The 23,823-nt window shown below is 42.7% G+C and overlaps 1 protein-coding gene across 8 annotated transcripts in view; it reads right to left on the minus strand.

Moving 5' to 3' along the window:
* The window catches only part of LOC311147653 (serine/threonine-protein kinase WNK2-like), a 101,292-nt gene that overhangs the window by 37,199 nt on the left and 40,270 nt on the right, over nt 1-23,823 (minus strand). For all 8 annotated transcript variants that reach the window (XM_084184385.1, XM_084184391.1, XM_084184390.1 and 5 more), the window contains exons 3-7: nt 12,493-12,665; nt 12,003-12,223; nt 11,727-11,884; nt 5,360-5,448; nt 4,598-4,817 (exon numbers count right to left, since the gene is read on the minus strand). In XM_084184385.1, coding sequence (XP_084040511.1) covers nt 4,598-4,817; nt 5,360-5,448; nt 11,727-11,884; nt 12,003-12,223; nt 12,493-12,665 — 861 coding nt within the window. The remainder of the gene's footprint in view (nt 1-4,597; nt 4,818-5,359; nt 5,449-11,726; nt 11,885-12,002; nt 12,224-12,492; nt 12,666-23,823) is intronic.

Here is a 23,823-nt window from a genome sequence, read left to right on the forward strand (position 1 = left end):
GTTTGTCGAGATTGGTGTGGAAGAACTTGACTGGCCTGCACAGAGCCCTGACCTCAACCCCATCGAACACCTATGGGATGAATTGGAACGCCGACTGCGAACCAGGCCTATTCGCCCAACATTAGTGCCCAATCCCACTAATGCTCATGGCTAAATTGAAGGAAGTCCCCGCAGCAATGTTCCAACATCTAGTGGAAAGCCTTCCCAGACGAGTGGAGGCTGTTATAGCAGCAAAGGGGGGACCAACTCCATAGTAAATGCCCCTGATTTTGGAATGAGATGTTTGACAAGCAGGTGTCCACATACTTTTGGTCATGTAGTGTAGAATTTTGATGAGGCATATACCTGGGGAAGGGTATAAACAATTTCTAGAGTGTTGAAAGTTTCCAAGAGCACAGTGGTCTCCATCATTGGGAAATGGAAAAAATATGGAACTACCCAGACTGCCTAGAGCTGGTTGTCTGACCAAACTGAGCAACCGGGCAAGAAGGACGTTGTTCAGAGAGGTGACCAAGAACCCAATGAACCACGGAGTTCCTTGACTGAGATGGGAGAACCTCTACAGCACTTCACCAATCTGGGCTTATGGGAGAGTGGCCAGACGGAAGGCACTCCAGAGAAAAAGACACATGACAGCACGAGTTTGCAAAAAGGCACTTGAAAGACAGAACATAAGGCAAAATATTTGGTGGTCTGATGAGACAAAATGTAACTCTTTGGCCTAAATGCAAAGCGCTATGTCTGGAGAAAACCAGGCACAGCTCATCACCCGTCTAACATTATCTCTACCATGAAGCATGGTGGTGGCAGCATCATGCTACTGGGATGCTTTTCAGTGGAAGGGACTGGGAGACTGGTAAGGATAGAGGGAATAATGAATGGAGCCAAATACAGGCAAATCCTTGATGAGAACCTGCTTCAGAGTGCAAACCACCTTTGACTGGGGTGAAGATTTACGTTCCAACAGGACGATGACCCCAAGCATACAGCCAAAGCAACACTGGATTGTGAAACAAGAATGTTAAAGTCCTTGAGTGGCCCAGCCAAAGCACAGACTTTAATCCCATTTAAAATCTGTAGAAAGACTTGAAGATTGCTGTTCACCGCCGCTCCCTAACTAACTTAAGAGCTTGAGAAAATCTGCAAGGAAGAATAGGAGAAAATCCCTAAACCCAGATGTGCAAAGCTGATACAGACATACCCAAGATGACTCAAAGCTGTAATTGCCACAAAAGGTGCTTCTACAAAGAATTGACTCAGGGGTATGAATACTTATTTAAATGAGCTATTTCTATATTTCATTTTCAATACATTTGCAAGAATGTCTAAAAACATGGTTTTTACTTTGTCATTATGGATTATTGTGTGTAGATGGGTGAGAAAAAAGTGTCAGGCTGTAGCATCAAAATGTGGAATGAGTCAAGGAGTATGAATACTTTCTGAAGGCACTGTACATACCCCACAAGACATGCCACCAGGGGTCTCTTCACAGTCCCCAGGTCCAAAACAAATTCACAGCAACGCACAGTATTATACAGAGCCATGATGGCATGGAACTCAATTCCATCTACAATTACTTAAGCAAACAGCAAAATTACCTTACAAATAAAGAGATTAAACATTTCATGGAATGCTTGGAACTGTTTTGTGTTTTTTGTGGACCCCAGGAAGAATAGCTGCTGCTTCGGCAAAAGCTAATGGGGATCCGAATAAACCAATAAAGTCACACACTGATGACAGCCTGACCCCTGACAAAAGGAAAGCTTAACACACTGAAAAAACACAAAACGACAGTAAAGCACACACAAACCCAAGCCTGTCCCACTCCCACAAATAGCCTACAGGGTAAAATAAACATTCAATAATCTATTTACAGCTTAAACACCATACACAAATACATGAGCTCACTATTAAGACGTCTGCTCAGGGCTGTTTTGAACAGTCAGGACACAACAGAAGAGGGCAAACAGACTAAGCTAAGCCAGGGAAAAACAAAGACAAAGCTTCTTCCTTGTCTACAATAAACAACAGAGGTATCTAAAGCGGTGCCACTTCAAACCCTACTTTTGTACTCTCTAACCCTCTTCGCCAGTGAGCAGATCTCGATTTTCACTTCAGAGGCAGGGTCTTAACACAGTGCTCTTCAAACTGGCATAAAGCCCACATATGTTTACAGTTAAACAACTTCGACAAAATCTGAAACAAGTTAGATTTGGGGCCTGAGAACATTCTGGAGGGGGAAATAGTAGCTGGGTCCATCAGAAAGTGTTAGATAAAACTGCACAAAGCTCCGGAACACTTTATCGTAGATTAAGTACACAGAAATATTTACAGAGGGGTCTTATCTGATGGTGGGCGTTTGATGGACAAAAACAAGCAAACGGAAAGAAAAAAATACAACCGCAATCACTGGATTACTGGAAGTACAGAGCGTATCCCTGCCAATCTGCAAGAGGGCGCATTCCCTGATGATGAGATTGGTGCACTGTTGGCACACGGTCTGCCTGGACTCCACACACAGACCTCTTGCCTTCTACCACTAGCTACTAGACTAACCCAACATGGTTATATTTCATGAACAATGACAACCCTGAAAAAGGCACTGCGTGCCGAAACGTTGGTTGCTATACCAATTTAATGTTTGGAAGCATAATGAGTAATAATAATAATAATAATAATAATAATTTAAAAAACACCAATATAAAGTGTTTTAATAGGGAGTTGGACCACCACAAGCAACCAGAACAGCTTTAATCCGACACCATTCTTCCACAAGAAAATTCAGTTGATGGAAATGTCCGTCTCAGGCGCCGCTCCAGAATCTCCCATAAGTGTTAAATTGGATTAGTTCTGGTGACAGATGGCCAAGGTATATATACTGGACAAAAATATAAAGGCACAAAAAGCTAATTTCTCTCATATTCTGCACAAATGTATTTACATCCTTGTTAGTGAGCATTTCTCCTTTGCAAAGATAATCCATCCACCTGACAGGTGTGGCATATCAAGAAGCTGATTAAACAGCATGATCATTACACAGGTGCACCTTGTGTGGGGACAATAAAAGGCCACTAAAATGTGCAGTTTTGTCACAAAACACAATGCCACAGATGTCTCAAGTTGAGGGAGTGTGCAATTGGCATGCTGACTGCAGGAACTGAATTATCATTTCTCTACCATAATCTGCCTCCAACGTCGTTTTAGAGAATTTGGCAGTACGTTCGTGTTCATTGGCCCAAGCAGGTCTCTTCTTCTTATTGGTGTCATTTAGTAGTGGTTTCTTTGCAGCAATACAACCATGAAGGCCTGATTCACATAGTCCCCTTTGAACAGTTGATGTTGAGATGTGTCTGTGACTTGAAATCTGTGAAGCATTTATTTGGGCTGAAATTTCTGAGACTGGTAACTCTAATGAACTTATCCTCTGCAGCAGAGGTAACTCTGGGTCTTCCATTCTTGTGGTGGTCCTCATGAGAGCCAGTTTCATCATAGTGCTTGATGGTTTTTGCGACTGCACTTGAAGAAACTTTCAAAGTTCTTGAAATGTTCCGTATTGACTGACCTTCATGTCTTAAAGTAATGATGGACTGTCGTTTCTCTTTGCTTATTTGAGCTGTTCTTGCCATAATATGGACTTGGTCTTTTACCAAATAGGGCTATCTTCTGTATCCCCCCCTACCATGTCACAACATAACTGATTGGCTCAAACGCATTAAGAAGGAAAGAAATTCCACAAATTACCTTTTAAGAAGGCACACCTGTTAATTGAAATGCATTCCAGGTGACTACCTCATGAAGCTGGTTGAGAGAATGCCAAGAGTGTGCAAAGCTGTCATCAAGGCAAAGGGTGGCTATTTAAAGAACCTCAAATATAAAATATATTTTGATGTTTAACACTTTTTTTGGTTACTAAATGATTCCATATGTGTTGTTTCATAGTTTTGATGTCTTCACTATTATTCTACAATGTAGAAAATAGTATAAATAAAGAAAAACCCTTGAATGAATACGTTTGTGTGGTGTGTACAAACTTTTGACTAGTAGTGTATATATCTCTTATTTTTTTCTAGTTGAGCATATATTATTTATATTGTATAAATTCTGTTGTCTTATGGGTGTAAAACTGAATAAACAGAGTTTTCAAAAAAGAAAATCTGAGACCAAGTTTGAATTTGCTGTCCAATGATTCCCAACCAAAGTTACTGAGCTTGAGCAATTTTGACCAAAACAATTGACATGTTGCCCTAAGAGTTGTGCAAAATTGGTAGAATATTTTTCAAAATGATTTTCAGCTGTAATGGCTGCCAAAGGTGGTTCCACCAAGTATTAACTCTGGGGTGTGAAGACTTCTAAGGGGATGAGTAGACCTAAACCGTGCCTGGAAAATGCACCCCACACCAAAACAGAGCCGCCAGAATCATAATTTACTCAAGTGTTTACATTATTTTGGCAGTTAACTGTCTATTCAAATTCAGGTCAAATTCAGGACAAATTCAAACTCCACCTTGGATTGGAATGTCTGTTCAACCAGTCTAATACTACACTCCACCCATGTATTCAACCATCGAACTATCCACCCACCCACCATCCATCTTACCATCTCTTGGGCCACACCCTCCGAGCTCTCTTTTTCCAGTTCAAAGGTAAACTCAATGGCTCCGCTCTCCTTGTATTTTCCCTTCAGCTTCTTTGGGTCTTCCACCCACAGCTTCAGGGCGATGGCCACCTTCTTCCCATCATCCTCCTCGGCCAGCTCCACCCGCACCCCTGTGTCCTCCGCAAAGAAGGCGTGGTTCAGCAGGTCCTTTATGGAGTACCTGGGAGGAACGAAAAAGAAAAACAACCCTTCATCACTGTGCTAACATGGCACGGCTCCAACGTGATCTTCTGTTGTCATTTTAGAGATTAAGCCAAAATTAACTTCAAATTAATTCGAGTCATATCAACTCGAAGTACAGTGACCTAATGCCCTCCACCTAATTCAGTAGTTATGTCATGCAGGAGCTGAAAGACTCTCCTGAGCACCAATGTTCTCAGTGTTCCGGTCTGGACAGAGCCATAAGAACAGTAACTAAGAACACCCTCGATTTATTAGCTGCCAGGACAAGGACAGAGAGAGAACTGCACACAATCACCTCTCAGTATGAAAACCTGCCACAGTATCAAACCCATTATTATTCAAGTTAACAGAGGACGGCCTACAGATCGGGAGGGGAGATTGGAATGTTGATGAGAGCCCCAAATGTCATCGATGTGTTGATAGGATGTGGGCAGGTGAAGCGAGGTACAGAGGGGCGACGGAGCACCTTGGTGGCCCTATGGCCAAGCGGTGGGCAGGGAGGTGGGTACAGTCACTCACCGGTCCTCTTTCTTCTGGCAGATGCACTCGCCAATAATCTCCTTGATTTCAGGATCCACAACCTTGTTGTAGCTGGCTGGCTTCACCCCCTGATAACAGAAAAGGAAGGGGGAAAAACAGTTCAGAGGGACAGCCGGAAGCCATGAGTAAGTATGGTGGAGTATATAAAAAGGGAGACAACAGAGAGAGATGGCCACATGTATTCACTTTGCCTATTATACTATTTTTCAAAATGGTTTTCGTTTGCAGACATCATAAATTGTTAGTGTTGTGACATTCTGACTTAAGATGTTTTCTGGACAATGTGCAAACAACTCCTTAAAAACCTTGATCACATTTCAAGAGGTGTCAACATCACTTGTCAGATTGTTAATGCTTTAAACAAGACTCTTTCTGCAACTCTTGACTAAAAATAGACTTTTTCAGGAACTGACACATTCATACAGATACTTATATACTATATATATTCTGGTTTATAGCTATCAGTTTCCCTTCGATAAAGGAGAAAAGAATAGACTTCTGTGGTCTCTCCAGGGCACGGCGATAGTCAAGTAGACAGTGAAACAACACTGCTGCGGCCAGACAGAGGCTGCAGCAGTGTCGTTTCAAAAGCAGGTGAATATAGCCTGGTCCCAGATATGTATATGCTTTAGCCAAAAGCCAACACCTCTGACTATCCTTACCATATCATGCAGATATATGCATGTGCTTTAGCGCCAAGTCCTCTGATTATCATTGACAATGATAGTCAGCAGAGTTAGCTAAAGTACAGATCTGAGACCAGGCTAAGGTGAGTCACCCCACTCCAGCAGTGCCTGACAAGTTTTAAGAGTGCAAAATCAATACCCTTCATCAAATATATCATGACTCCGGACACCCCCTGATCTAAAAACAGTTTGCCGCATACTTCACTGTGATGCCCTCTTCCTCACTGGCATGGAGTGGAATACACAGTCAAGGCTAGGTCTGTGAAGAACTGGGGGGTTCAGGACTCCCTGAGCAGTGCCATATGGCACGTCATGACCATCTTCACTGTCCAGTAAACTAGGGAATTATTCAAGTATCAAGACCCATGGGGCTCTGGTAACATAACCCCATCTCTTTACCCTCCATTGGGCATTTCCATTGAGGAATAGTGTACCATGAAAACCTCACTGATAATTGGAGAAAAACTCATTTTTCATAGCATACAATTGCTATCCTCAAACAATACCCTTTCATAATAACCCATTAGACTGGGTTTACTGCATTCAATCTAAAGGTCATATGGTCACTTAAAGTTTAAATATAATTAAAACATAACATAACATGAACTCTTATGACTTTGTGATGCCCTCAGTCTTATAGATTCACTAAACCTAGCTTCCACTGAATTATTGAAAAACACATACACGCACACATACATGCACACAGTCACATGGTGTTTGTATGTATGTATGTATGTATGTATACTGAACAAAAATATGAACACAATATGTAAAGTGTTGGTTCCATGTTTCACAAGCTGAAATAAAAAAATCCCAGAAATGTTCCATACGCATGAAAAGCTTATTTCTCTCAAATTCTGTTCACAAATGTGTTTACATCCCTGTTAGTGAGCATTTCTCATTTACCAAGATAATCCATCCACCTGACAGGTGTGGCATTTCAAGGAACTGATTAAACAGCATGATCATTACACAGGCGCACAATAAAAGGCCACTCTAAAATGTGGAGTTTTGTCACACAACACAATGCCACAGATGCAGTTGGCATGCTGACTGCAGGAATGTCCAACAGAGCTGTTGCCACAGAATTAAATGTTCATTTCTCTACCATAAGCTGCCTCGAACTTTGTTTTAGAGAATTTGGCAGTACGTCCAACCGGCCTCACAACCGCAGACCACGTGTAACCACGCCAGCCCAGGACCACCACATCTGGCTTCTTCACCTGTGGGATCATCTGAGGGGTGGTGCTGAGGAGTATTTCTGTCTGTAATAAACTCCCCAGTGGGTGGGCCTGGATGCCAGGTGGGTGGGCCTATGCCCTCCAAGGCCCACCCGTGGCTGCAGCCCCGCCCAGTCATGTGAAATCCATAGATTAGAGCCTAATGAATTTATTTCAATTAACTGATTTCCTTATATGAACTGTAACTCAGTAAAACCTTTGAAAATGTTGCATGTTGCGTTTATATTGTTGTTCAGTGCATTCGGAAAGTATTCAGACCCCTTCACTTTTTCCGCATCTACACACAATACCCCATAAGGACAACGCAAAATCAGGTTTTTTGTCATTTTTGCAAATGTATTAAAAATATAAAACTGAAATATCACATTTACATAAAGTATTCAGACCCTTTCCTCAGCACTTTGTAGAGGCACAGATCTGGGGAAGGGTACAAAAACATTTCCGCAGCATTGAAGGTCCCCAAGAACACAGTGTTCTCCATCCTTCTTAAATGGAAGAAGTTTGGAACCACCAAGACTCTTCCTAGAGCTGGCCGCCCGGCCAAACTGAGCAATAGGGGGAGAAAGGGCCTTGGTCAGGGAGGTGACCAAGAACCCGATGGTCACTCTGACAAAGCTCTAGAGTTCCTCTGTGGAGATGGGATAACCTTGCAGAAGGACAACCATCTCTGCAGCACTCCACCAATCAGGCCTTTATGGTAGAATGGAAGCCAGACGGAAGCCACTTCTCAGTAAAAGGCACATGACAGCCCACTTGGAGTTTGCTAAAAAGGCACCTAAAGGACTCTCAGACCATGAGAAACAAGATTCTCTGGTCTGATGAAACCAAGATTGAACTCTTTGGCCTGAATGCCAAGTGTCACGTCTGGAGGAAACCTTGTGTGGGTGCTTTGCTGCAGGAAGGACTGGTGCACTTCACAAAAGAGATTGCATCATGAGGAAGGAAAATTATGTGGATATATTGAAGCAACATTTCAAGACATCAGTCAGGAAGTTAAAGCTTTGTCGCTAATGGGTCTTCCAAATGGACAATGACCCCAAGCATACTTCCAAAGTTGTGGCAAAATGGCTTAAGGACAACAAAGTCAAGGTATTGGAGTGGCCATCACAAAGCCCTGACCTCAATCCTATAGAAAAGTGAGTACACCCCTCACATTTTTGTAAATATTTGAGTATATCTTTTCATGTGACAACACTGAAGAAATGACACTTTGCTACAATGTAATGTAGTGAGGGTACAGCTTGTATAACAGTGTACATTTGCTGTCCCCTCAAAATAACTCAACACACAGCCATTAATGTCTAAACCGCTGGCAACAAAAGTGAGTACACCCCTAAGTGAAAATGTCCAAATTGGGCCCAATTAGCCATTTTTCCTCCCCGGTGTCATGTGACTCATTAGTGTTACAAGGTCTCAGGTGTGAATGGGGACTAGGTGTGTTACATTTGGTGTCATCGCTCTCACACTCCCTCATACTGGTCACTGGAAGTTCAACATGGCACCTCATGGCAAAAAACTCTCTGAGGATCTGAAAAAAAGAATTGTTGCTCTACATAAAGATGGCCTGGGCTATAAGAAGATTGCCAAGACCCTGAAACTGAGCTGCAGCACGGTGGCCAAGACCATGCAGTGGTTTAACAGGACCGGTTCCACTCAGAACAGGCCTCGCCATGGTCGACCAAAGAAGTTGAGTGCACGTGCTCAGCGTCATATCCAGAGGTTGTCTTTGGGAAATAGACGTATGAGTGTTGCCAGCATTGCTACAGAGATTGAAGGGGTGGGGGGTCCGCCTGTCAGTGCTCAGACCATACGCCGCACACTGCATAAAATTGGTCTGCATGGCTGTCGTCCCAGAAGGAAGCCTCTTCTAAAGATGATGCACAAGAAAGCCCGCAAACAGTTTGCTGAAGACAAGCAGACTAAGGACATGGATTACTGGATTTGGTTCAGATGGTGTCAAGCGTGTGTGGCGCAACCAGGTGAGGAGTACAAAGACAAGTCTGTCTTGCCTACAGTCAAGCATGGTGGTGGGAGTGTCATGGTCTGGGGCTGCATGAGTGCTGCCGGCACTGGGGAGCTACAGTTCATTGAGGGAACCATGAATGCCAACATGTACTGTGACATACTGAAGCAGAGCATGATCCCCTCCCTTCGGAGACTGGGCCGCAGGGCAGTATTCCAACATGATAATGACCCCAAACACACCTCCAAGACGACCACTGCCTTGCTAAAGAAGCTGAGGGTAAAGGTGATGGACTGGCCAAGCATGTCTCCAGACCTAAACCCTATTGAGCATCTGTGGGGCATCCTCAAACGGAAGGTGGAGGAGTGCAAGGTCTCTAACATCCACCAGCTCCGTAATGTTGTCATGGAGGAGTGGAAGAGGACTCCAGTGGCAACCTGTGAAGCTCTGGTGAACTCCATGCCCAAGAGGGTTAAGGCAGTGCTGGAAAATGTTGGTGGCCACACAAAATATTGACACTTTGGGCCCAATTTGGACATTTTCACTTAGGGGTGTACCAGCAGTTTAGACATTAATGGCTGTGTGTTGTGATATTTTGAGGGGACAGCAAATGTACACTGTTATACAAGCTGTACACTCACTACTTTACATTGTAGCAAAGTGTCATTTCTTCAGTGTTGTCACATGAAAAGATATACAGTGATCCCTCGCCACTTCGCGGTTCACTTATCGCGGATTCGCTATTTCGCGGATTTTCATAATGCATTTTTTTTTTTTTGGTGCATTGTGCTCTGCATTCTGATTCGCTAAAAACTCACTCCCGCTTCTTGTATCAAAACATGCTACGAATTGTGCTATCATTTTGTCGTCTCGTGCAGTTATGTGTACGTACATAAAACAGCTTGGCAAATTTACATTAAGTTGGCCAAATTATCTTGTAATTTCGAACATCTCCTAAACCCATAATGTCGACGAAACGGCCTGGACCGACAAAAGCACCTGCGGATGGGCCCAAACGGCGGAAGATGCTACCTATCTCAGATAAAGTTAAACTTCTGGACATGCTAAGGGAAGGTAAATGACAAAGCCACAAAGCGACGATGAAAGAGAAGAGGGAGAAGAGGACACGAGAGATGAGGAGGAAGGACTAACGCTTGGTCGCTTAGCAACCATGGTGCGAATGGCCACTGAACTTAAGCGAGTAGCTGAGGAATGGGACCCTTTGATGAGCCGTTCATTACAGTTCTCCAACGTAATCGATGGTGGCATGTCGGTGTACAAGGATCTTTTTGCAAAGAAGAAAAAAGAGCGACAACAGCTGCCTATCACTATGTTCTTCTCCCGAACAAACACACCTGCACCGCGGGCTTCAGAAGAAGAGAACACTGCAGAGCGCAGTCAGGATGCAGCGGCCCAGTCTGAAGAGCAGTGAAACGGCCTACACGTGAGTCACTGTATTTGTATACATGTAATAGTTGCTAATTGTAAAAAAAAAAAAGTTTTCTATTTCGCGGATTTCACTTATCGCGGGTCATTTTCGGAACGTAACCCCCGCGATAAACGAGGGATTACTGTACTCAAATATTTACAAAAATGTGAGGGGTGTACCTACTTTTGTGAGATACTGTACTGTATATATACAGACACACACATTCTCACACACCAATGGATGGCTGCACTAAGTTGAACAGTAGGCCTTTAAATTGTTGTTTGTTTTTATTTATTTTTTAGGGGGTGGATCAGCTTTAATATTGCAAATAGATTGTGGCTTCTATTAATGTAATTGTCTGCTTAATTTCCAATCCCCCATACATAGTTTTTTATTTTCCCCTAACCCTACCACCCCTCCCCTAATTGGAGTAAACTAATGGACGACAACACTTAGGCTTCTACTTCCAGCTTATACATACTATATACATTTTACGGACACAGTATATTTTACATTGGTTATCTTTTGTTTGTTTTTAGTCCCATCCTTCAGCTACCCTCAACCCCTAACATCTATCTCTGAAGATCCTCCAGTTTGCCAATTTTCAACGATGCTGTGATGTTTCACAAAAGTTCTGAACCTTTCTATTCTAATAGTTTCTACAGATTGTAAATTAAAGAAAACATTTTTTGCCAAGAGTATTATATTATTGATCGATTGACTATGACTTTTCAAATCACCCAGCTGTGCTATTTGCAGAGTTAACTCAAGGTAAATGTTGCAATTCTTCAGACATTCCTGACACTGCGACCAAAAACAAGCTACATACCAAAACAAATGATCTAATAATTCTGGCCTTTAAATCGTTAATGCTGAATACCCCTGTTACTTCGAGATCTGTGCCTGCCATTCATAGAAATCAAAGTGCTAACATGAATGACTAAATTAGTAATTTTGGTGTTTATCCTAGTTGTGAGTGTTACCTCTATACGAGCTGAATTGGTTAACATATTAAATGTGGACTCACGCTGGTGACTTTGCGGTAGATCTGTGCAGCGTTCTGGCACTCCGAGTACGGGTACTCTGAGGTAGCCATCTCCAACATGCACATCCCAAAGGCATAGACATCCACTGACTCATCATAATGCTCCTCATACATCTCTGGGGCCATGAACTCTGGGGTGCCTGGGAGGACACGGGTCAAAGGTTAGACAGCAGGACATTTTTGGAATCTGGAGACTGTTTAAGAAAGATATAGATGATACACCAGGTGTTACTGATGCAGTCTGATTGGATCTCCTACCTATGACACTCTTGGCGAAAGAGGCCCTCTTGAGCGTGGCCAACCCCAGGTCTCCTATCTTGACGGAGCCGGTGGGGCCCGTGATGAAGATGTTGTCACACTTGAGGTCCCTGTGGATGATGGGAGGGGCTCTGGTGTGGAGGAAGTGAAGGCCCTTCAGGATCTGTCTACACCAGCTCCTCAGAACCTTGGGCTTCATTACCTTGAAGCGCTTCAGATACCTACAGGAGGGAAAAGGACATCAGTATCACCACTAAAAAATAAGAGGTAATGTGGAGCTAATTTGCGTATCACCCCATTGCCTCTTTTTGCAGTACTACATTGCTTAGTAATCTCAATGATAAATAATACTCCAGCACACATGTTAACTGGTTTGTTGGGGGAAAGCATATAAAACGGTTTGCTTTGCATTTATGACTAGATCCCGCATTGCCCAGTTCTTTTGACTATCATCATCTCCCATCTCCAGCAGGTCTGACAGCACACTCACGTTTTGAGCGTGCCTGAGGTCATGAGCTCCGTTACCAGGACGATGCACTTCTTCCCTTTGAGGGGTGACTCCCAGAAGTCGTAGAAGCGGACGATGTTGGGGTGCTGCAGCCCCTTCAGCATCTCTGCCTCCTCCTTAAACCGCTGACGCTCTACTTTGGTCAGCTTACGGTCCTGAGGGAGAGGACATAGAAGTTACATTAAATCCAGGGCTGTGGTCAGGAGACCAAAGATTATGAGGGAAAATATGCCTGGTTGGACCTAGATCATTTTCAATGTTATACAGAATAATTTGTGGAACACTCTTTCAAAGCAATGGATATAGTGGTACAAGGGGAGGAAAACACGTCAGAGATCATGTGAAATGAAGAGGTCATTAACATCAGAGCATTTTTAAGAGGGACCTATAAGCAGAACAAACAGATGGGAGAGAGGGACCATGTGCAGGAAGCTCTTCCATTGATCTCTGTCTGTCTGGTATTAGTGTGTCTGTCTGAGATTCATATTCAGCTCACTAATTGGACCATATGTTTGACCCAGCTGGTCACCCTCGAAAGGAACTTGCAATTGAGTAGCCCCCAGAGCAATGATCACTTTGGGCAGTGAGGACCGGTACGCTGGAAAATCAGTGGTGCAAGCATGGCTCAGAGCACACAGGCTGCGAGGCACCATGTGGTCTACTTCAGTAGGAGCAGAGGTTCTTTCACTTTATGCATGCAAATAACTGCCAGTCTCACGGTAATTGACCGTTAATTAACATAAACCCATTTAGCATCTCCTACATTCCACGCTTAGCCTACAAGCCACTGATGCAGACCTTTGGAAGATCTACATTTTAAAAAGTCTATAATAAATCCATGTAATATAGCCTACACCATCACAATAAATGCATTACTTATTTTAAACAGGTCTAAAGAAACATGATATGAAGAAAATGTAGTCTATTTCAGAAGAACAGAATAGCATACTCTGAGCTGTCCTTATGTTAGGCCCTGATCTGGCTATGCCATATGGCTGTGGGCTACTCTAGTTAGCAGACAAGATTTGCTTAGAATTCCGTGGCATTATTTTCTAGTATGAAGAATACTCCCGAGTGGCGCAGTGGTCTAAGGCACTGCATCTCAGTGCTTGAGGCGTCACTACAGACCCCCTGGTTCGATTCCAGGCTGTATCACAACCGGCCGTGATTGGGATTGCACAATTGGCCCAGCGTCGTCCAGGTTTGGCTGGTGTAGGCAGTCATTGTAAATAAGAATTTGTTCTTAACTGACTTGCCTAGTTCAATAAAGGTAAAATAAAATAAAAATACAATTGAACAAAGCTGAATAAAATAGAAAGGATATTTTCTCCAAAATGATTTGAGGGAGTGCCCACATGCGGCTGGCTATTCTGTGTTGAGCAAAGAAACAGGTCCTCCAATATGCTTAATTTAGAGTTATTTATGTAACTTTAGTTGTGATACAAACGTTGGGCTTTATGTTATGATTTTTAATACATTCTCAGGCTGCATGATGCGACTAATGATGATTTGAAAAAAGTAACATGAAAGACATGAGCTCTGCTTTGTTATTTGCGCAGGCTGCACACACTTTATCAGTCTCTCATTCACAATTTGACAAGCACTTGATAATGTCTCAAATTTCCCGGCGGTATCCCCTTTGTGTGGCCGTAATGCCCCCTAAAAAAATCCATGCCTTTTGCAGCCAGTGGCTGTTGTGCCCTTGGGCTGAATATGATAATTGTATTTCTCTTCTCCCGGCTGCGTGCTCCGAAGCACCTCTCACTCACATGGCTCTCTCAGATAGCTACATTTGTATTAGCCAATGCAGTCACGTCATTGGGTCTTTCTCACAGGCTACAAGTGAAGACCGACATAGGGGATGCAACTGCGCGCGTCCTTATCCAATTCCGAGGCTCATATTTAAGATAGTGGAAGAACAGTCTACGTTTACTTTTCGTAAACCAACAAGATGAGCTGGCCTAACAAACAGCAAAAGCACTAGCTTATCAACTTTTGTACTATCGGGGATAGTAGATAGACATATCATATAGACATATGCCTATATCAATCTACTATCCTCCATAGTACAAAAGTTGACCAATTCTATTCTGTGCGAGAAATAAATATTCCAAACATAGTCTGGGACAGTTGTGGGATGCGATAGATCCCAAATTAATACAACCACTAGCATCCCAAAAACATTTTTAAGCAATGAGGCTGACGCAACAAATGAGGGGTTTGAAAAAAGCCATTGCTTAAAGAAGAAAATAAACAAACACATTTTGGTGTTCGCCAAAAGCCATGTGGGAGACTCCCCAAACATATGGAAGAAGGTACTCTGGTCAGATGAGACTCAAATTGAGCTTTTTGGCCATCAAGGAAAACGCTCTGTCTGGTGCAAACCCAGCACCTCTCATCACCCCGAGAACACCAAACCCACAGTGAAGCATGGTGGTGGCAGCATCATGCTGTGGGATGTTTTTCATCGGCAGGGACTGGGAAACTGGTCAGAATTGAAGGAATGATGGATGGCGCTAAATGCAGGGAAATTCTTGAGGGAAACCTGTTTCAGTCTTCCAGAGATTTGAGACTGGGACGGAGGTTCACCTTCCAGCAGGACAATGGCCTTAAGCATACTGCTAAAGCAACACTCAAGTGGTTTAAGGGGAAACATTGGAATGTATTGGAATGGCCTAGTCAAAGCCCAGACCTCAATCCAATTGAGAATCTGTGGTATGACTTAAAGATTGCTGTACACCAGCAGAACCCATTCAACTTGAAGGAGCTGGAGCAGTTTTGCCTTGAAGAATGGGCAAAAATCCAAGTTGCTAGATGTGCCAAGCTTTGGGGGGGGGGTGAATAGTTATGCACGCTCAAGTTTTATGTTTTTTTGTCTTATTTCTTGTTTGTTTCACACAAAACATATCTTTTGCATCTTCAAAGTGGTAGGCATGTTGTGTAAATCAAATGATACAAACCCCCAAAAACTCCATTTTAATTCCAGGTTTTAAGGCAACAAAATAGGAAAAATGCCAAGGGGGGTGAACACTTTCGCAAGCCACTGTAGGCCTATGAGCTAGGCTACATGGTGTGCAACTATGATTTGAAAAAGTCGCAAAAAAAGCATGCGCTGTTTGCCTTAAGCTGGGTATCATTCACAAGTGATAATATATCATTCATAAGTTAAAGGCTAATATTGTCACCCATCACACTATTCTTGATTTAATCTGGTCTTTACATATACTAAATAATATATGTGTGAAATTTGTTTTGATTTAGAATGTACCATTATGATGCACCTGTCTCAAAACAGCGGCAGCGGGAAAAAATACATGTCATCTATGCACTTAAATAGCGAATGGAGGACACTTTTCCCGCAGTTCATTTTCATGCCAGACAGGTGGGCTATACTCCTGTTGGAAAGAGAAGCAATGTGCTTAATATTAGGAAAGTTCAGAAATAAATATAGTAGGCCTAGCCTATAGAAAGTTGATGGGATAATCCTCTTTTTAATAGAGGCCATCACTCTGTTTCTCACGCAATTGTTTAGCCTATAGAAATGTGGCGCAATATGAGCTCATGGGCTCTAATTAAGTGTTTGATTAGATTTTCGATTACATTTGCATTGATGTCAGAGTGATTAGAGGGACAATAGAGTGCAGAGTACCAGGCAGTTAGCAAGTTTAGTAGGCTACTAATGACCATCAGCAGAATCAGAGCTTGGAGAAGCCTAATTACCGTGACTAAACGGTAATGTAGAATTTGACAGCCATCATGACTCGTGACCACCGGTGTGGCGGTAATATGGTCACCGTAACCGCCCTAGTCACTAGCTAGGTTTCCATTCAATTGTCAAGAGATTTTCATGTGAATAATCTAAAATCCGCATTTTAAAAATAGGCGTATTTTCCCACCACAGGTATGATTCCATCAAATTGACCTGTTGCGGATAAAAGGTTGTGCCTGAAGACGTAGTGCATATACAAATTACATTTGCAGTTAAATACGGAAATATTTAAGACCCCTTGACTTTTTCCACATTGTTACATTACAGCCTTATTCTAAAATGGAATAAAATAAATAAATAAATAATCCTCATCAATCTACACACAATACTCCATAATGCCAAAGCAAAACCAGAAATACCTTATTTACATTATTATTCAGACCCTTTGCTATGAGACTAGAAATGTAGTTCAGGTGCATCATGTTTCCTTTGATAATCCTTGAGATGTTTCTACAACTTGATTGACGTCCACCTGTGGTAAATTCAATTGATTAAACATGATATGTTTCTGCTGCTAAAGCCACTTTCTACCGCTCTAAATTTCAAGCCTCTGCTTCTAACCCTAGGAAGCTCTTTGCCACCTTCTCCTCCCTCTCTGTGGATGACTTCGTCAACCATTTTGAAAAGAAGGTTGACGACATCCGATCCTCATTTATTAAGTCAAATGACACCACTGGTCCTGCTCACACTGCCCTACCCTATGCTTTGACTTCTTTCTCCCCTCTCTCTCCAGATGAAATCTTGCGACTTGTGATGGCCGGCCGCCCAAAAACCTGCCCGCTTGACCCTATCCCCTCCTCTCTTCTCCAGACCATTTCCGGAGACCTTCTCCCTTACCTCACCTCGCTCATCAACTCATCCTTGACCACTGGCTATGTCCCTTCCGTCTTCAAGAGAGCGAGAGTTGCACCCCTTCTCAAAAAACCTACACTCGATCCCTCCGATGTCAACAACTACAGACCAGTATCCCTTCTTTCTTTTCTCTCCAAAACTCTTGAGCGTGCTGTCTTTAGCCAACTCTCTTGCTATCTCTCTCAGAATGACCTTCTTGATCCAAACCAGTCAGGATTCAAGACTGGTCATTCAACTGAGACTGCTCTTCTCTGTGTCACGGAGGCTCTCCGCACTGCTAAAGCTAACGCTCTCTCCTCTGCTCTCATCCTTCTAGACCTATCTGCTGCCTTTGATACTGTGAACCATCAGATCCTCCTCTCCATCCTCTCCGAGTTGGGCATCTCCGGCGCGCCTCACTCTTGGATTGTGTCCTACCTCACAGGTCGCTCCTACCAGGTGGTGTGGCGAGAATCTGTCTCCGCACCACGTGCTCTCACCACTGGTGACCCCAAGGCTCAGTTCTAGGCCCTCTCCTATTCTCTCTATACACCAAGTCACTTGGCTCTGTCATATCCTCACATGGTCTCTCCTTTCATTGCTACGCAGACGACACACAATTCATCTTCTCTTTTCCCCCTTCTGATAACCAGGTGGTGAATCGCATCTCTGCATGTCTGGCAGACATATCAGTGTGGATGACGGATCACCACTTCAAGCTGAACCTCGGCAAGACGGAGCTGCTCTTCTTCCCGGGGAAGGACTTCCCACTCCATGATCTCGCCATCACGGTTGACAACTCCGTTGTGTCCTCATCCCAGAGTGCAAAGAACCTTGGCGTGACCCTGGACAACACCCTGTCGTTCTCCGCTAACATCAAAGCGGTGACCCGATCCTGTAGGTTCATGCTCTACAACATTCGTAGAGTACAACCCTACCTTACACAGGAAGCGGCACAGGTCCTAATCCAGGCAGTTGTCATCTCCCATCTGGATTACTGCAACTCGCTGTTGGCTGGGCCCCCTGCCTGTGCCATTAAACCCCTACAACTCATCCAGAACGCTGCAGCCCGTCTGGTGTTCAACCTTCCCAAGTTCTCTCACGTCACCCCGCTCCTCCGCACACTCCACTGGCTTCCAGTTGAAGCCTGCATCTGCTACAAGACCATGGTGCTTGCCTACGGAGCTGTGAGGGGAACGGCACCTCCGTACCTTCAGGCTCTGATCAGTCCCTACACCCAAACGAGGGCATTGCGTTCATCCACCTCTGGCCTGCTGGCCCCCCTACCTCTTCGGAAGCACAGTTCCCGCTCAGGGGTTATACATTTGCAAAAAATTCTCAAAAACCAGTTTTTGCTTTGTCATTATGGGGTATTGTGTGTAGATTGATGAGGGGAAAAAACTATTGAATCCATTTTAGAATAAGGCTGTAACGTAACAAAATGTGGAAAAAGTCAAGGGGTCTGAATACTTTCCGAATGAACTGTATAGTGTGGGTAGCTATAGCCTACTACATGATAAGATTATCATGGACAAAAGAGCAAGATTATTTTTATTTGTCAAACGGCAACATCATCATGTCAACATAATAAGACCCTCAATATTTATTGGAAAGGAGCATCAAGCTCATCACATGCACTTTCACCACCCGGTGAAGTTCATTATAACTAATTTCATCTGTAGCCTAATAAACTGCATGCTTTTCCGAGTCGTAGTGGGAGGAACACACACCATATCATTGTGTGACTCCAAGTTTACTTCGATATGATGGTTATTATATTAATATTTGCGCATAAAGGCATTTCCACCGCCATTTCTCGCATAATAAAATTGTACAGATCCCACGTTGTGTAGCAAATTTAGTTTTGTCGACATTTGGAAAGTTGACCAACAAATTGGCTGTCTCCATCAGGCCTGTAGTGCCATTTCTTATTCAACATGTACTTTACTTGCATAAAATGGATGGATGGAAAGAAATGGATGGAAACCTGGTTAGTGTGTGTAAGTGTGTGAGAGTGCATGGTGTTGAAGTGCTAGGTTGTCCCGGACCCAGTGGTATCTATAGACTCTCTTTTATACCTTAGAGCTTAATTCAAAGCATGCATTCTATGAGCGGGCTTCAAACTAAGGCTGACATACAGACACAGACACAGACACACACACAAGGGGGTGAGTACACAAGTGCATGCATACAGGCAGACACACCCCACATCACACTGCAGGGGTGAGAAAAGGTTGCCATTAAATCGATCGCTCTCCCCTCTCTCTCACCCACCCCCCTACTCTCTTCTCCCCACCTCTCCTCTGCATTCCATTTCCCTCCATGCTCCCTCCTTTTCATCAACCACTCCCTTCTGCTCCTCTCTTCACCCCATACCTCAGCCGTTGCTCATCTCCATTATTTTCTGTTCTCTCTATCCATTCTTCCCTATGACTCCATATGCTGACTGCTGACCACAGGGAAATAAGCACCATTGGATGATTCGCACAGAACTGGCACTTGACAACAACAAGAAAATACATTTTCCACTATAATTCCTCTTGGATCACTAAGATTAGGATCTATATTTATCTATTTCATAATTATTGTTATGTTTACTGGTCAGATATGCATTTTACCACAATTTCCACAACTACCTATACAAAGATTAGTCCAAAAAAAGTTAACAAATCAATGTATATTTTTAACGTTGCTCACCTAATTAAAAAAGGCCTGAGTTAAACATAATACTGAAAACAAATATTAAAATGTATTTTGTAATTTCTCTCATTACCGCAAAAAAATTCTGAATCTAGTTTTTTGTCATAATTACTTGTGTATACATGCTATTTTTATGTACACATATTTGGAGAAAAAACAAAAGGCACACTATCAGATCAAGCCAAAATTACTAATGTACAAGTTTTATTTTTCCTAATACTTCCTAAGTATTGGTGCATTACGGTAATGATAAGCAGGTTTCGGAGATGAGAACGCATGTTTTGGTAATGAGTGTTGCATAGTTTGCTACTGAAAAACTGTACTGAGCTCTAATAGAGATTCAGTAACCCAATACATCAAACTGTGTCATTTGTTATAACTTGCATAATACTAAAATCACAGATCCTAATGCAATTGACTAAAATACCTCTTGTTTTATCATAAGTACTGTAATTACATGCATGTATTTTGACTTAAATCTGCTTGAAAATCTATGGCAAGAATTGAAAATAGCTGTCTAGCAATGATCAACTTGACAGAGCTTGATGAATTTTAAAAATAATAATGTGCAAATATTGTACAATCCAGGTGTGCAAAGCTCTTGGAGACTTCCCCAGAAAGACTCACAACTGTAATCTGAGTATTGCGTGTAGATTATGGGGTATTGTGTGTATATGGGTGAGAAAATCTAGTTAATCTATTTTGAAATCAGGCTGCAACAACAAAATGTGGAATAAATCAAGGGGTATGAATACTTTCTGAAGGCACTGTAAGTGAAGAAACTGAATGAACTTGTGCTCATCTATGGACTAATTATCTAGATGATGCATCATGGGTGAATAAAACGACATAAAAAAAGTTTTTACTGCAAATGGAAAAAGTTACGTAATGAGAAACATGTCCTCAGACACTCTTTTTACATAATAAATATCAGTTTAATGTAAACTTCCACTAGTATCCAATTTTTATGATTTATGGACAAACTACAGCAACATATTTGGTGTTTTATTCAAATAAGTTAGTTTTTTCAAAAGTAAAATTGTATAAAATGACCCGAGAATTTAATCCGGACACATTTCGGTAATGAGAATTTGGGGGTGAACATTTAAAATAGGACACTGTACCATAAACTAGGCATCTTAGTCTTCAGAATGATAGTTGATTGCTGCAGATGCATCATGGTTTTCAAACTCAATTTGCTACTGCCATGGTTAAAACTTGGCTTCATGAGAATCACCCAATTATCTCAATAGCTTGGATGGGTTCCTTAGTGTGATGATATCCCTTAAAAATAAACTGGCACTGAGGCTTATGTAACACACAGTGAGAGCAGTTACCCAGCCCAGCACCACACAGAGGCGGACACAATTAACGATAGGATCTGATGAACAAAAAAATCCAGGGAGATCAAAATCCATTCAATTATTCAACCAGCTGATTGGAGATTGGAGAGTGAGAACAGAGGAGGAATTCAATGAGTGAGTGTGAGACTAGTAAAACAAAGAGAAACAGAGATTGCTAAAAATAGAGGCTGTGTGAGAGTGAGAAAAAAGCAGAAGGTAATTTAGTAATAGATGAGCAGTGATGCAATATGGCGTGCAATGAGGTGGAGTGATCTGGTGTTGGAGGGTTTGTGTGTGTGTGTGTGTGTGTGTGTGTGTGTGTGGTGTTGAGTTGTGTGTGTGTGTGTGGGGGGTGGGATTTTTCACTGCACTCTGAAGTCCAATAAATAATTCAGAGCTGCAGAGGCCCATTCTACTGAGCTGAACTGAGCTGAACTATGGTAGGCAGTGGGCACCAGGCAGGAGGGCTCAGTTGGGCTGGCTGTCACCAAATGCACTTGCTGCACAGGAGGATCACTCCCTTTAGGCTATACACCCCTCCTTCTCCCTCCCTCTGCTCAATTTATTTTCTCCCCCTCTTGTCCACTCTCCCCCCTCTCATCCAGGGGTCTAAATTAAAATTGTTCATTGGTAGCACTGGTTCCTAACTTAAAACATTTAGGAGCACCAGAAAAATATATTTTTAAAATTGATTGAGATACAGCAAACATTGGGCCTATATGAATCCTACTTACTTTTGAAGCACAGCTCATGAAGAAAATATAACTTATACTTTCTTTTTGTGCCACCAAATGCTTGCATATACTGGTAAAGTTAGCAGGTTGTTACTAGGGCTGTACGATATGGGCAAAAAAATCTAACTGCCATTTTCCAACCAAATATTGCGATTTGACTTGATATAGATCAAAACACTTGGGTGAACTGTTGGAATCATAGAAATAGAATGATTATTCTAATTATATGATTGGTGTTGTTTGGCATGACAACAAATGAAAAAGCCAGGTAGGAGTTATGACAGGGTAGGAACCAAAGTGTTGGTCAGTGTTTCCCAGGGGACTCTAATCACATTTGAATAGATGTTGCATTGAGTCAAAGATTTTAGAATAGGCTATCTGATTCAGAACATGCAGTTGCACAAACATGCTGATCTACACCACCACTGGTAGCAACCTGTATTAGAGTTAACGTTTTCTTTGCCCTAGCTTGTGCATTTAGATAAATGGCATTTAGCTAGCCAGCTACAGTAGTTGGGCACATGTATGCCAGCGTCCTTAGACTAATTAACTCATGTTTTGCAGAGAGCAGATACACAAACTAATAGTATAATAGATAAACTATATGGATTCATATTTAGAAGCAATGTGGAAAGCAGCATTGTTCTTGTTTTTGGAAGAATCTGTGTTGTGGAGTGCATGAATTGACAGCATACTGAGAGAATAAACAGTGTGGACAAACTGTGTGCTACCTGCTTGAGTGACAGGGGGAACTGGAAGCAAGCAGCCGGGGAGGGAGAGAGGGGACTCTATGGCACTCGGAGGTTTAAGTAAAGCAAAGCCTAAATAATTACAACAATTATTATCTGGCCGATTGTTTATTTTTTTTGTATATGAAATTTCCAGGCCGCAGATCAAAATAATTAGCCGCACTTTAGAACCCTGTTCTCATCCCCCTTCCCCTCTCCCACTGTCATATCCTTTCTGTCAGGAAAAGTCCCCCCACCCCATCTTTTCACCATCCTCGCCTTCATTTCCTCACTCCCTCCCTCCCTCTCCTCTGCACTCCCTTTCAGCAGACATAGGAGCTCCTGCATAATTCTGGCATCACATACACGCTCAGAGGTGTTGTACACAGCATGGGAGCATTCACAAAGACGCTGGCACACACATGGTGACACACAGTTATCATGAAAACAATACATTATAAAAACAGCAGTGTCTGGTTATTTTATAGGGCTGTAGATAGTCCCCCAAATGGTATTGTAATCTCCGATACAGCTAATGAATTAAACTCATAATTCTGCCATTTTCTAAAAGCTGTGCTGTAAACATCCTGTGTGTGTGTGTGCACGCATGTGAGAATGTAAGCCTAGCTATACTCCAAAACAGGCTGTATAAGGGACCCCAAAGCGAAGCCAGGCAGAGTTGAAGGCACACCGAGCCATCCCATCGGGTCGTGCTCACTCTCAGAAAAATGGATTGTGACATTAGCAGGAAGTAATCCATAAAGCTGTGTTCCACTTGGTTGCCCCCGACTACAGACTGTATGTTTAACTCTATTAGTACAGATTGGGGCCGAAGCCGAACGTCTGGCTACAGAACAGAGACTAGCACACACTGAGTGTGTACGTGTGTGTTGTGCGTAACCAGTGGACTCTCATCGGCGATAACACTTCATGGTAGTGAAGGCGTGATTGTTCTCACTTATGGAATGAACTCTGCTGGTTTCCCAGAAGTGCAGAACTAGGTGAAACATTGGAAAACTACCAGTAGAACTCTTACACCTCCAAAGCCCTGACATAACACCTTTAAATCATCACCACCAGCTTAACCAGGCCAATGTCCAGTGCTTAATGTGGAACAATTCCGATGATTGTCCAACTGGAACATTGAAGGATAAAGTTCAGTTACTGAACTCTTATGACCACAAAAACACAGGCTTTGTCTGGAGACA

This window comes from Coregonus lavaretus (assembly GCF_964263955.1).
Source record: "Coregonus lavaretus genome assembly, chromosome: 20".
NCBI lineage: Eukaryota > Metazoa > Chordata > Actinopteri > Salmoniformes > Salmonidae > Coregonus > Coregonus lavaretus.